At 46.4% G+C, this 15,588-nt stretch overlaps 1 protein-coding gene across 1 annotated transcript in view; it reads right to left on the bottom strand.

The window, feature by feature from the left end:
• Nucleotides 1-15,588, bottom strand: part of LOC116153619 (uncharacterized) — a 136,246-nt gene that overhangs the window by 8,803 nt on the left and 111,855 nt on the right. Inside the window, exons 57-61 of the mRNA XM_064486257.1 lie at nucleotides 15,416-15,537; nucleotides 13,646-13,786; nucleotides 11,849-11,909; nucleotides 11,155-11,351; nucleotides 9,517-9,606 (exon numbers count right to left, since the gene is read on the bottom strand). Of these exons, the coding sequence (XP_064342327.1) occupies nucleotides 11,344-11,351; nucleotides 11,849-11,909; nucleotides 13,646-13,786; nucleotides 15,416-15,537 (332 nt within the window). The 3' untranslated portion in view covers nucleotides 9,517-9,606; nucleotides 11,155-11,343. The remainder of the gene's footprint in view (nucleotides 1-9,516; nucleotides 9,607-11,154; nucleotides 11,352-11,848; nucleotides 11,910-13,645; nucleotides 13,787-15,415; nucleotides 15,538-15,588) is intronic.

Raw genomic sequence — 15,588 nt, 5'->3', positions numbered from 1 at the left:
GGGAGACTTGGGAAGGTCTCAGATGTGGGTTAGAAGTGGGAAGCAAGAAGAAAATGTCAAGGCTCCTTGTGATGGAAGCCAGGAGAGAGCGGCACCACCCTCTCAGCTGGGGACCAGCAGACGAGGAACGAGCCTTGTTGTGGGGGCAGGAGCTCTGTTTTGAGTGCACCGAGTTGGAAGTGCTGGTGAGAAATGCTAGCAAGTGGATGGAGGGCACTGGTGATCCTGACGAAGGCACTTTCAGTGGAGCAGTCGGGTCAGAAGTCAAACAGAAATGAGATACCAAGAAAGGTGGTCGCTAGACGGAGGAGGTGGAAGCCTGACATTTTTCTGATTCAAAGGACCACGTCTGGGTAAGAGCCAACGGGGAGGCTCCGGGACAGGGGAGCTGACAAGGGCGATGTGACTCCTTAGAAGCTGGAGGGATGGGTCCGAAGCCCAGGTGGCGGGTTCAACTGGGTCAGCGGCAGGTCACTTCCACCACTGGCCACAGGGAGACAGAAGCAAAGGGGCAGGGACACTGGTGGGAAGCTGCAGGGGTCCGTTTTGATGGCTTTTGTTTTCTCTGTGTCCGTGATGGGAGAAGTCACCCCCGTCTCCCCGTGGTGTGGGAACTCCTCTGAGGTGGGAAGAGGGTCACTGGCCTTAACCTGGCATCCCCAGTGCCCAGCACCGGGTAGTCCACAGAGCAGTCAGCAGAGAAAGAATGGACAACTCTCAGTGACAGAGATGGACCCCGAAAGTACCCTTGTCCTCCTGGATAAAGTGACACGTGTCCCCACACTAGCCCTCTGGATCTCTAGAGAAGCAGGTGAGCCCAACTTTCCCAGCCAGCCTCCCTAGACGCGGACACCCAGCCTGATGTGAACATCTCCTGACTCCAGATCGCTGGTGGCCCTTCTTACTTCCCCAGGCCCCAGGCATTGCTCCAATCCCTCACCTGTCCACCTGCCCAGCCATTCGTCCAACTGCACATTGTTACCCACCCATCCATTTGCCACTCTTTCTCACAAACTCCTTCATGCACACATTTACCCCTCCGCCACTCACCCTCGTGCTGAGTCACCCACTCAACCTCTCAGACACTCAGCCGTGAACACACACGTGCTAGCAGGAGTTCCGGGCCGAGGGGGAGGCTGCCGGGGGGCGACACTCAGTGTCCCTGCCTCCCAGGAGCTCTCAGTCTAGATGGGAGAAAGACAGACACCACCCACACACGGATATGTGATCATGCATGTGTACTGCGTGGTGAGTTTCAGGCTTCCACGATCTATAGTCCAGAAACGGTACGGGGTTTGCTGCTGTAGAGGGGACCTGCCCACGGGAAGCAGAGGGGCAAGTTGTTCCTCCCAAAGACGAGCACGCGGGGGCAGGGAAGGTGAGTAGAGGAGACACAGTAAAACCCACTCATGTCTTAGTATTTGGGAGGGTATACGCAGGAGGTGTGAGCAGAAACAGATACATCCTCAACTTAATAATTACACAGAGAGGGGAGGGCATAGCTCAGTGGCAGAGTGAGTGCACAGCATGCAGGAGGTCCTGAGTTCAATCCCCAGTCCTTCCATTAAAATAAATAAATAAATAAATAAGCCAAATTACTTCACCTCCCCCTAAAAAACAAAAAAATTACACAGAGGGCAAAGTGAGGAGAACACTATTTCACTTTTTTTTTTACCATAGTGAAATACAAATATAAGCTTTTTTATTTTTACTTAGACATAAGCACTAACAGACTTAGAAATTAGTTGTATATGTTCTGAATCATCAGAGAAATTTTTAAAAAAAATATATAGTCTATATAATATAATAAAAGATAGCAGTAAAGAAAAAATGATGAAAAAATAAAACAAGCATTAAGTGCAATTTTTTAAAGTTCAAACAAGATAATCCAGTGGGAGTGGGGAGAGATAAATGGGTTATACATCCTTAAAAGGGGGAGTTTTCAATGCAAGTCAAAATCCTCAAATCCAGCCATGTGGTATCTACTTGAGGCACACTTTAAATAAATTAACTCAAAAAAACTCGAATCCCAGGGATGGACACCGATAACTAGGACTCAGTCTTCATGTGTCTGACTCTCAGGCAGCCCACACAATCACGCACTGACATCTCAGAGACCACGGAATTTACACAGCAGCCATCTGCCAGCAATCAGCTCCCTATCAACGGTATCCCCAGTCTTGCATACACAGCAATTTGTTCCATTTGTTTGCTCAATTGCTTAAAGATCTCAGTGCAGAGTCCTTCAAAGGGTATTCGGAGAGGCACCCCTGTCACTGCTGGGATGGTGCCCACAGCTCAAGGTCTCCACCCAGCTCCACACAGGGCAGCGTTGATTTGATCTATTTTTCTTATTGGGCTTCTGGGTAATATTTGGTCTGAATAAAAGGGCTTGGCTGCATTTGAAAGCAGTATTTAATTACATTTTGCTCTTATTGTTTTATAAAAATAAGCAGAAAGCGGAAAAATAAAATTGCTGATACCTGTGGTTAAGAGCATAGATCTCGTATACACTTAAGAAATTAAGACAAAGATGGAAGTCATTAGGTGAACCCAATGTGGCCAATCCTTGGCCTCAATAATTTAATTCAAGGCAGTCAGCTATGTGTTTGGAAAGAACAAAATTAAAGAACCACCATGGAATGCTAGAAATTGCCTGGAAAGGTACAGAATGTTGAGCTCTCGAGGAGCAGAATTCTTTGGAACATGCAAGTCTCAGGTTCAACTTTCAAACAAGACTCTGCCTTAAATAGAGACTTCCAGAAACAATTATATGAGAAGCAGGGCTACGTAACTCAGGAACATAAGTGAAAATGAAGCAGAGGTGCTCCTGCAGTTTCAAGCACCCAAGAGCAAAGTCATTAAACAGGTCGATGAAAACCACCTCTGAAGCCACAGTGATGACAGGACATTGACGAACGTTGACATTAGGAACAAAACAGCATCAAAAATGGGGCAACAGGTGGAAAAACAGTTTCCGTGTCCCTCTCAGTCCTAAAGACATCAAATAGGCAAAAAGTAAATGACAAACATGCCTCAAATCTAGAGGCCAGCAACACCGTACTTAGGAGAAAATGAGAAATAAAAAATGCTTACTTCACCAATATTTGTTTACACCACCCAGAAAGCCCTAACCAATATAACAAAACAAAAATTAGATTAATGCTATGAATTATTAGAATGAGATTTAAATTACGGTTATTTATAGATTGCTTAATTCTTTACCAAGAATATCCAAAAGAATCAACTAAAAAGCTAGTGAAATGAAATAACTTTACATTGAAATATGTATCCTAAAAGCAGGATGTACACCTTACTTTTAACAGTCCATGAAACATTTACAAAAGTGTTTATATACGGCACAAAGAAGACACCCATAAATTCCCCATACAAACCTACTTTGGTTTGTATGGACACATTTTCTAGCCACAATGAACTATGACCACAATTGAATAAAAAAGTACAAGCAGCAACACATGGCCCAAATAAATGAGAAATTAATTAAGAATAAGCTCTACTTTTGCACATTTAATTCAGTCATTTCTTCTAAGAGCAAGAAGAAATGGAAAGCATAATTACAAATATTTAAAAATGTTGAAAAGACAACATATTAAAGCTTCCGACATGCAGTCAAAATTGCAACCAGAGGCAAATTCATACCATGAAATATTTTCATTATTAAAGAAGAATAGCATAAAAGGCACAGGGACAGATCCAGGAAACAAGCTCAAGGAAAAAAGAAGGAAGGAATCAATAAAGATAAAGGCAAATATTGCTGAGTTTGAACACACACACACAGTTGCATTGATAAATTATTCTAAGAACTCATTCTTTGAAAAACCTCTAAGATAGACACTCCTCTAACTCATATAATGAAAAAGAGATAAAGTACACATTCACAAAATTAAGAATGAAAAAGATGACATAAGCATAGAAATAGATAAACTTTTATTATAAAAATACTATTTATAACTCTATGCTAAGAAATATTTAAATCTCAGAAAAATAAATTATCTTCTAGGATTAACATTAGCTTAAAGAATCACTGAGCACTCACTATGTGACAAACACAGTGCAAGGTACTCTATCTCTTTAGTCCTCACAGTGGCCCTGTTAGCTACAGGCTCTCATTTAACCATTTAACAAGTGAGGAAACCAAGAATTAGGGAGAAGATACAGTTTTCCTGATGTCACATGAGAAATGACAGAGCAAGAATTTGAACCCAAGTTGTATGATTCCAGAGCCTGCACATTTAAACACTGAGCTATATTAGAAAAAGAAGCAAACATTCTAAAGATGTAGAAAATCTAAGGAATCCAATAAATACAGAAGAAATAGGAAAAATTGCCAAAGAATTATCCCATGAAAGTTATATGATTGAGTTCATTCAGGCTTTCACGGAATAGGTCACTTAAATGATGTATATATGGTACAGAATATAGAAAAAAGATGGAATGTTCCCTAATTCATTTTACAAAGCCAGTGTATCTTTGATACCAAATAAACAAAAAAAATGAATTTGAGAAGTCCTAAATGAAATACTAGAGAAGCAAATCAGGTAGTATATTAAAAGAACAATATACCATAACCAGATAGAAGTTGATCCAAAAATGTTTCAAAATTATGAAACATTATTATAATTCATTGCATCAATAGGTCAACAGAGAAAAACAATACATATATCTCCATATATATCAAAAAAGCATTTCATAAAATTCTAATTCCATTCCTGATTTTAATCATATATGAAGTAGAAACAAATATTTCATTAGCATTATAAAAAACACACAGCCTAAAAAATTTAACTGTTATCATACTTAACATGAGCCAGAAATGAGACAAAGATTTATGTTATCAACACTTTAATGTTTTGGAAGATCTAGCCAACACTATAAGACAAGAAAGAGAAATAGAAGAGAGAAAATATTTTTAAAATTTGCTATAATTAGATGGATTATAATAGATATGAATCACTTTTTACCCAGAAATTCCAAAACATTCAGCTAAAACTTGTAGAACATATGAGAAGATTCAATGAGACAACCAATAACAATAAAAATATAATCTCTTCTCTACAGACCAGTAGTAACCAGTTAGAAAATACAAGAGGAAACATTCACAATAGAAGCAATACTTAATTCCTTGAAATAAATTTAATGACAAATTGTGAATTTGTCAAATTTGACAAATTGTGAATATATGTAAACTGTAAAATATGCAAAGCCAAGTATCAAAAAAAAATCCATTCTCTTTCATTAACAATTTAAAAAATTCCACAGAAAATCTATAAAGAATGTTTTTAATTTCACCACATCACTAAAATTCACCTGGAAGAATAAACAGTAAGACTAATCAAGAAAATCTTGAAAAATAAGAATAAAAGAAGACTATTGCTAATAATAATACATATTATAACAATACAGTGTATTACAACAAAGCAATACTAACGTAAGAATGGACAGATTAATGGCACAACAGAAAGCCACAACGAGAATCAAAAACTACAAAAGTATCTAGCATGTGGTAAACACGGAAATGGGGCATATAATTGTTTCTCACAATAATTAAAGGATTAAAGATTGAATATAAAGATGAAATCATGAAAGAACTAGCAAAACACGAAAGTGATTGTATGAGCTCGGAGTGGGAAAGGTCTTTCAAAAAATTAGTGATAGATTTTTAGAACATAAATTTTTTAATAAAAAATTTAAAAGCTCCATGAACAAAATGGAATGATGAATGAAAAACGGTAAAAAACACTGATAATATATGGGAAAAGAGTTACTATTCTTATTTTGAAAGGCCTTATAAAATAAAAATTTTAAATACACCAATAGAGAAAAATAGGTAAATGATTTTCAGTTCAATATGGGAGGTTGAATATAGATGTTCACCTGCCCTCTCTCTTGAAACTGTGCTACATGAAAGTGAAGAGATTTTCATTTTGAGCACAAGTGCACAGGGACACAGATGAGAGGAGGAGAGTGGTAGCTGACTCAGAGCTGGGGTTCCTAAGCTGGCAGTGAGGAAAGCTGGAATACAGCCCACCGTCTTCCACGGAACCACAGAAGTCTCAGGAGTTGACAGCACCAGGTGCCGCCAGGAAACCGGGGCCTGCATGAGGTAAATCAGCTAAACGTCTGTCAAAGACAGGTCCCAAAGCCTTCACCCTAGAGCCGCAGAGCCGCCCTAACCCTGAGAGGGGACTGGAAACGTGCTACATGGAGAAAGCAGAGCAGAGTCGACTGGGACAGAGATACAGGCTCAGCTGAGGGCAAGAGTTCTAAATTTAAAAGATGAAGAAGGCACGTGTTACAAGCTGGCTGTTGAGGCCAGCCCACCTCCCTCCACAAACCTCCCAGAGCACTGGAAGCTAGTAATACCCTAGGCTAGAAACTGAGAAACCATCTTTGGAGCATCTGAGCAGTCTAAAAGGAAAAGATTTTAAAATGCTAAAACCTGGGGTTCCCCAGTGGAAAGACCAGTTAGCGCATTCGACAGTAATGCCTGTAGCTCCCAAGGTCCAACCACATACTGAGATCTTCCAAGCAGCTCATTGGTGTATTTGCTCATGTGCATTATACACATATATCTCAGTATCGTCTGTATATGCATCATCTCTATCCATGTATCTTTATGAACACAAAATTGAGGAAAGCACCTAACATAGAAGTTACAGACACCAACACTTGGAAGGAAAAAAAAGCTTGGAGACTCTGTAAGAGAAAGAAAATTTCAGAAAACCTATTATTAATATTATCAAGAATATCAAAGAAGCAACTACATCCATGAAACAAAATGTTATAAAATAATACTTAGGGTATAACAAAAAATCTTGAAAATCAGAGATTGCAGAAGTGAAAATGCTTAAAAGAGGAAGACAGTGAAACCTCTCAGGAAGAGAACAAGGAAACTAAGAGATGAAAATCAGAGGGAAAATATGTGAGTATTAGAGAAGCATTCAAAGAGATCAACATACAAACAAGGCAAGTTCTAGAAAGAGAAAACACATGGGAGGACACGAACCAAGGAATTGTTCAGGAAACATTTCCACAGCTGAAGGACCCAAGATTTCAGATCAAAAGGGCCTTGCAAAATGGATGAACATAGATCCAAATCCAGACACATACACATAAAATTTAAAGTACAGAAGACAACAAGAAAACACTACAATTTCTAGAAAGGGAGAGGAGGAGGTAGATCACATACAAGGGATGAGGAATCACAAAGTTTTCAGACTTCTCATCAACTATGCTAGAATTTAGAAGACAATTATTTATGCTTCCAAATCTCGGGGTGCAGGGCAGAAAAGATTACCAACTAGAATTCTATACCCAGCCAAACTATCAATGCCAGTGAGGACTAGACATTTTTCCTTCTCATATGTGAAAGGTTTCCAAAAATTTGCCTTCCATGAATCCTTTCTCAGGAAACTTCTAGAGGATGCACTTTAGCAAAACAAGGAAACAAACAAAAAAAGAGGGTAACGCAGGATTTACAAAATCAGGGATCCAACCAAAGATGAGATGGTTAAGGAAATCCCCAGGAAAAGAATGAGAAGGAGATCCTAAGATAAGGGCAGGAAGCCCAATGATCAACCAATCCAGGCAAGAAGGCTCCAGGAAGAGTTTTCCTCAGAAAGATAAAACACATTAAATAAAAACAAGAAACACTAATATGTCTGAACGTATTGAGAGGCTTTGGATAAATCTTTGATAAATTCATTAAAAACTAACACACCTATCAAAGAGAGAAGAAAAAAAGAAACAAACAACAAGACAGTTACTAACTCCAGAGAAAAAAGAAGGTTGTAAGGAGAAGTAAATAATCATATGCTGTTGTTCAGCAGTCAAGGGTGTTAACACTGTTACAATAATGTAAACACTGAATATTGATCAAACCAAAACTGTGAACTACATATACTGAAAGGATGAGATACAGGACTACTCTTGTGTGTGCTGAGGCCAAGGGCACTTGTGGAAGAAAGTTAAATCTTCCTCTTCTGTGGTTGAAAAGGCAAGATAATGCCTAAGCTAAAAATGTTTTGAGAACTAGAGAAATAAGAATGTTACTTAGAAGAATGGATATAAGTGTCAAAAGAATCAGTTAAAAGAATTAAAAGCTATTGTTTCTGTGGAGCAGAATATAGGGTTGGAGCAGGGAAGGCTGGAAGACCTGAGGCTCCTACCGAATCTTGTAAAACTATTTGACTTTTAAAATGAGGCATAGGCATGGCTTTGACAAAAATAAAATTAAATGAAAAATGGGAAGAACCCGAACTGGCAACTCAGATACAAAGAACCAGTAAAGGCACAGTGGGGAAGCTCTTATCACGGGTACTAAGAACTGGAAGTGAAAAGAATGAAATAGCATGTGTTGACAAATTGGAAAATGTTTAAAACCCTGATAATTCCCAGAGAAACAGTCACCTCTTAAACTAATTCTGAGAACGTAAGTTGGTGCAAAGTCTAAGTAAGGGAGGGGAATGTGGCCATGCAACGCTCACATCTTTTGACACGACCATTCCACTCTTAGAAGGCACTGCAGGAAACAAATCAGAGACAAATGTGAAGATGGAGTGACAAAGTTGCTCACCCCAACTTACACCATCCAACTTTTAAAAATTATCTAAACATCTGGCAAGAGTGGATCATTTTAATCAGCGATGATATAGTCACTCCCTAGGACACGATGTAACCATTAAAAAAAAATCACAGGGCAGGAAATTACTTGATGACAGGACAACGCTCAAGGTGTGGAGTTAGGTGAAAACTTAGGATGAGTGTGATGAACCCAACTGAACATAACGTACACACATGCACCCACCCACACACACACACACACACACTCACACACTCACACTCACGCAATTCATAGGCAAAAACAAAAGACCAGAGGCTGGTTACCAAAATGTTGGCAGGGGTCATCTCTGAGTGGTGAGACCAGGGTTGATTCCTATTCGTCCTTTTGTTCTTTTTTTTTTTTTTTTAGCATTTTCACAAACTTCTACTATAAACATGTATTTCTTTTTTTAAGAATTCTTACATTCAATAAATTGTAATTAGTTTAGTATCTTTTATGGGAAAACCTCACACGCTCCCCCTCATTCATTCCCCATTACAGAAGGGAGTTAACCAAAAGCAATTATCTGCATAATCTGTAAAAGAGACTCCCTGGGGACAGGGGTGTGAAGGTTACTTGTCCCAACTGGAGCCACCAAAAAGGGCTCTGGTGTCTGGTCGGCTGTCTGGGCCCAAGCCCCCGCTGACCTCACCTCCCTGCCCTGGGCAACTTCTGAGGGCCTTCACCAGCCAGTCCTGCCCTCCACTCAGAGAAGCAGCTGCCAGAAACGGCCCAGCCTCTGCCTGACAATGCTCCAGCTGGATTCGGGCCCCCGAGGCCTTCACACAGCCCTTCTCTGATCACCTGTTGTCTTTGCATTATCTCCACCAAGCCTGGCCCTGAGTCCCAGGCACAGATGCTTTTAGAGTGTAATCAGAAAAAGCCGGACTCACCCAGCGAAGCAAGTCTCCATCCATCAGAGGTGTCCCCAGGAAGCCTTCTGCTCAAGCAACCACACTTCCATGGGCTCTGGGCGGGACGACCTTCCAAGACAAGAGGGCTGAGTCACAAAACCAAATCCAACCGTGTGAGCGCATGGCTGCCGCGGTGGAGGGGTGGTTGGGGAGTGGTGAGGCCAGCACTGGGGACGTGGAGCTGGCGCAGGGCCAGCCCCCACCCTCAGGACGCGCAGGATCCAAAGTGAAATGAACAGCTACGGAACTGAACACGGGAGTTCCGCCAGGGGCAGGCCCGGGTGGAGGTGACAGGAGGTGCGAGCTGGGCAAGGGCAAGAAACTCAGGCTGCGACAGGCTGGAGGGGAGGAAGGAGAGGGTGGCCTTGGTTTTGGCCTGCCGGGATACTCATCAAAATAAGGAGCACAGCGGGCCTGTGGCTTGGCCTCTCGGATCAGTGCCCTCAGATTTCTGCCCACGTTACTGCTATTGTCAGTGTTACCGGTGTCTATTGGACCCAGGGACACACAGAACTGGGCAGATTACAGTCTTTCTTCTAGGACACCAGTCATCACCAGTCCATGATTGCTCTTTATTTTATTCCCTTTATTCGACTTTTTCAGGATTTAATGCTCATTCATAAACCCACCAGAGCTCCAACCCAGAGCTAGGACACTAAGGGTCGTTTGCAGCCCCCACCACACTCATCAGAGCCTCGGTTTCCTTCCCTGCAAGGGGGGCTGCTAATGCACCCCCCACTGCACTTGGGGCTTCGGTGAAGTGGAAGACGCAGCAGCACCCCCTGACTCTGCCAGCCCGGGGGAGGGCGGCTCCCGGGGGGCCGTGCAGAGATGGCCGGGGGTCCACAAAGGGCCTCTCCCTTCCTCGCTTCCCCAACACCTGCCCAGTACTTTCTAGCTCACCAAACTCCTTTCCCCCGTGCCCACTGAACCCCAGAGAGTGCCGCCATGGGGTGAGCCTCACCCTCCAGCCCACCCTAGCTCTCACAGCCCCCACACCGGGCACCAGCGCAGTCCCTGAAAAGGGGTGTCAAGGAGAAAGAGCCTGCGAGGAGAAGCTGGGAGCTCCACAAAGTGAGGGACTCGGATCCAAGGGTCCTGGTGGCCCCCACGCTCCCTTTCCTCTGAGACTCTGAAAGGAATGCGTCTCCTTTGGTGACCTTCCCACCCTTCAAGTGCAGCTTCCCCAAGCCCGATGAGTGCCCACCAGCTGGATAAACAGCCGAGCGAAGGAATGTGGGCCCACGGCTCACTGGGGTACAAAATATTTGGATATGTGACCTGTAGAGCAGTGGGAGTTTTGAGGGGGAGATGGAGGAGGGACAGTGAAGAGAGGGGTTGGGGGGCGGTGCGTGGGGGCGGTGCATGGGGGCGGTGCATGGGGGCGGGCAGATGCCCAGACTTGCAGAAAAGCAGCAGGGGGACCTCAGGGGCAGAGGGAGCTGGACGAATGGCCTTTGAGAAGTCTGAACTCAGACCCGGGGTCCTCAGAGAACCCCACAGGACGGTGCGTAAGTAAACGAGGCCAGGAGCCCAGTGGGCCCCGGGGGGCAGTAGAGGCGAGGGGACAGCTGAGGAGAAGGAGACTGTGTCGGGGACACGTGTGCCCAGGCCCACCTTCATCCCCTCCGGGCAGCCGCTAGCGGCTGCTGCTGCTGCTCCCGGGGACGGCTGCTGGGGCTGCGGTCCAGCTGCCGCCAGAACAGCGGGACTTTCACTTTAGCACGTTGAAAAGACACTGTTGGTAGAAGAACCTCAATCTGAGGGGAAGGAAGACAAAGCCAGCCCCTAAATGACGAGCGAGGATCAAGGGCCTGGAAGGACAGAAAAGAGGAGGGTCAGAACCGCAGGGAAACCAGGAGACATGTCTCCTCTCTCCCCGACGGGCAGAATGGGAGGCAGAGATAGGTTTCCTCATCCTGTTCCGTGTCTGTGGATGGGGAGACTGAGGCCAAGCTGGGCGGTCACCGGCTCCAGCTGAGTCTCAGATGGAGGGAGGAAGAAACCATCACCCTCTGGGAGGTCCCTGGGGGAGACCGAGGATCCCCCACGAGCCTGGGCGGCCAGTGGAGGGAAGACGTGGGGACCGGAAGGCAAGCAGGCAGACTCCTGTGCTGGAGAGCTGGCTGCACCTCTGAGGCTCGGGAAGGGCAGGGACAGGAGAAGAAAACATGACCCAGATGGGGCCCTGCCCCACGGTGACCGGAGCTGCACACACAGGCCACACGCTCACTGTTAGTGCATAGCTCGTGGCACTTCCAGATTTTTGCAGAGTAAATGAATTAAATTTACTTTCGTTTTTTTTACTTACGAGGCGGGTGAAACTTGGAGCATCCCGGTGACTTCTCCAAAGGTACAGACTGCTGTCCTTCCTGGCAGAGAAAAGAAAAAAGAGGTCAAAAGACAATCAGAGACAACAGAATCACCTGTCCTCGGGGTGAGTGTCCGCTCACTGAGGACAGCAGGGCCAGCGGGACAGCGGTCACCGGCTTGCACACTGAGCACTGGTCTCCAGGGCTTTCTGCCCCTATGCCTGCCCTCCCGCCTCAACCAGCCACCGCTTCTGGGGGCCTGGAGCCCAGCCTCAGCCTTCGCTCTGTGTCAGCAGCCCACTGAGAAGCGCTGGGAAAGCACAGGACACAGAGTCAGGGCTGCCCGCCCCAGGCCTCAGCACCCTTGTCTCCACAATGATGAACTGGTGTCACTCACCTCCAGACGAAACAGGGAGACATATTGTGCACAATATAACATTATTCTTTTTCCTCAACGTCTGGACCCACCGGGCTCTGGTCCCCGGGGAAGGGGGAGCCTTTGATGGCTGTGGTCCCCTGAGCAGGGCTGCATGGTCCCTGGGCCTGCCCTAAGCATCTCTGTCCTCCAGGCCCCAGTCCCTCTCGCACTCACACACTTGTCTCATTGATCTCAGTATCAGCTCAAAACTCCCTTCTGGCTTTGGGAGGCTTTGAGGCCTCCGCTGAAAGCTGGACAGAAGAACTGAAGAGGGCGACCTAGCTTGCTCAAGTTTCATAAGAGAAGCAGAACCAAACCGCGGAATTCGGTCTCGCAAAGCCTCAGCCTACTCAGTGACAGCTGAAGGTTTGTTTTCCATCTTCCCTTCCCTTCATCGGGAGGAGGCCCCAGCGACCCCCACAAACCAGACTTGGCTCTGGCCAGGGGCCACAGGGTTTCAAATTTTGAAACAGACCTTTTGCAAACCGTTCCGTTTCAAGCCCTGGTCTGATTGCCCACATCCTGTCAAACTTCTGGGGGAGTGAGATTTATTTAAGAAAGGAACATGCCATTGAGGAAAAACATGCTCCATCCTGGGCAATTTCAAGGATTAAGGTTACACATCTCTTAATGAGTCGCAGGCGGAAGGCAACGCGGAGTTGGCTGGAGTGGGTGGACCAGCCTCAGTAACGAGGAGGTGCCAGTCCTCAGCGCCAAGGACCCCAGTTCCCTGCCAGGGATGTAATCTGTCCCCCGGTATGGCCTGACAATCACTCTTTTGTGCATTCATCCAATTTTTCATTCAACCAGCATTCTGAGGAATCAGCCACTGCACACAGGGTTTATACCGGACAGTGAGGGGGTCTGAGGCACCCTAGATGGAGCACCCCCAGCCAGGAAGCTCCAGGTCTGGTTGGGAAGGCAGAAGCCTGAACAGGTCATGGCCAAGCAACAGGGCAGGTTTGTGAACAGAGGTCGAGCTCAAGGCCATGTCACAGTTCTGAGTGTGAGGTGACTCGTGCCACCTGGGGGGGCAGGACAAACTCCCCAGTGACTGAGCACCATGAGAAGATGGTCAGAGGGTGAGCTGGTGCAAATGCCCAGAGACACAGGCGCACGCAGACTCGGGGTGGGGGGTCTGCTGGGCGGCGCACGAGGCCACGGAGCAGGTGATGGGAGGTGTGGCTGGAGGCCAAGTCACGAAGGTCCTTGAACGAGAAGCCAAGGAGCTTGACTTCACCCTGGGACTTTGAGGACTCACGAGCAAGCTCCAGGGGGCCAGGGACACTTCCTCATGCATTCTAGAGGTGAGCAAATTGGAAGAGGGGCAAGAAGACCCGTTTGGAGGCTCATGGCAGCCCAGGAAGCATGGACCAACCTGGTAGTGATGGAGACGAGAAGGTAGGCTCCTGGGCTCCCTGGAGGGGTGCTGAAGGGCAGGCCTGGCAGCAGAGGCGGAGGGAGGGAGGGAGGCGTCGGGGATGGTGACCGAAGGCACGCACGCACAGGTGCTGGGCTCCTGCGGACCACAAGAGCGACGTTAGCGACAGACGGTCTCTCGGGAAGCCACCTTGACAAACCCAGGAGGAAGTGTGGTGGAGGGAGAGACAAGGTCGTGCATCCGCCCTCCCACCCACGACTGCCATCTGGCAGCACAGCGAGGAGAAATACTTTAAAGCAGACGGGGGACGTCAAACCCTGACCCTCCACAGAGTCTTCCTTAACAAGCATGATGCTCGAGTGAATGCAGTGGGCGGCTGGCTGGTCCCACCTGCCCAAGAAATGGCCAGGCGGCAGCTGCACTAGCTCCCACGTCCATTTGTCTCTGTTTTCTCCAAGGATGTCCAAAGAACCCACTGACCTGACTGACCCCAGGGAGCCAAAGCCATCGACCAGCCCCCACCAAGGCTATGGCCTTGTTCTTCGTTCAGTATCCCCCGCCCCTCAGCCGCCAAAACATGGGAGAGAAGCAGGGGGGGTTTCTTATGAGGGTCAAGAGCAGCCCCATTGGCAGGTTAGCAAGTTCCCGGGCACCTGTGTAGTTAAGCAATTTTGCCACGCGTCTTTGTTTGAAATCTAGCTCCCACCCCAGACTTGAAGCTCCACCGGGGCAGAGATGGGACGCATCTTATTTCTTGCTATTTATCACCCAGCCTCTGGCATCATAGAAGGGGCTTGATTTTTTTTTTTAATAAATGAAAGAATGAATGATTAATTTACCCAGTCTCTCCCGATGCCTAGACCTTCTGGAGGGCTATCATGACACAAAAATAAAAGACCCCACACTCAAGAAGTTCGTACCCCTTTGGGAGAAATTGGTAGCTAGTAATTAATGATGTGGTATGGATTCTGTCAGTGGTCTGAACGAAGGATGGACACATAAGAAAGGTCAAATTTGGACAAAGGGATGTGGAAGACAAAGGAGAGGGCAGGGGATTACGGGAGGGTGACAGGCAGGCCACATCTGTACTAGGCTTGGCACAAAGCTTAGTAACCTGCGGCAAGCACCAGATGAAAGTCAACCGTTGGATGCTACAAGGTTAGGACACCTCATTTGCCCAGGGTTCTGGGGAAATGTGAGACCTTGGTTCCTCTGTCTACACACACTTGCCAATCAAATCTTGGATTCCAGCCAAAAGCCATCCATGCTGAGCCTGCTGCCTGTCCTCAGCATTTAGAGGCCCACTTGCTCCCAGCGCGGCCCAAACCCCTCTCAGGAGAGACTGGAGTTCGCCCAGATGTGAGAGAGTCAAGCCAGGAGGCTAACAAAGATCAGAGCCTCAGCCATCCACAGTTCAGAAGGGGGGAGTTCTACCTGATTCAGTACAAAGCAGAAAGACTGATGGTTTGAGCTGACACCAAGTCCTTGTGAAAGCGATGACTATCTTCCAAGCTAGATGACCAAGTACTGTCACCAATTTCAACAGAAAGATGCAAGACCCGGTGTGGGAGACGGAATCCAAGGTCAGGAGCCGGCCAGGACAGGAGAGGGAGGGGGGCGGTCATGTCAGGCGAACAGCAGACGCTGGTCAAATAATTGCTGAAGGGAGGGAGAGATGGCAGAGAGGAAGGACAGAGGGAGGGAGGCAAGGAGGGACGATGGGTCTTGGCAAATGCCCCGAATGGTGCAGAAGTGTTGCCAACTCACGTTTCTGGCTGTCTGTCCCCGGAAGAAGGGTATGTTATGCTGCCTTAGAGGTGCGTGGGCTGGGCTGGCCTGTCCCATCCAAACTGGCATTCTTCCGGAACTCAGTTGAACTCTCCATTCTTCTGGAATGGGGGGATTTGGGTATCCATTTGGGAGCCTTTAAATAAATGAAG

Source organism: Camelus dromedarius, chromosome 5, assembly GCF_036321535.1.
Source record: "Camelus dromedarius isolate mCamDro1 chromosome 5, mCamDro1.pat, whole genome shotgun sequence".
Taxonomy (NCBI): Eukaryota; Metazoa; Chordata; class Mammalia; order Artiodactyla; family Camelidae; genus Camelus; species Camelus dromedarius.
The sequence above is the reverse complement of the archived record's forward strand: the minus strand, read 5'-3'. Positions and strand labels throughout refer to the sequence as shown.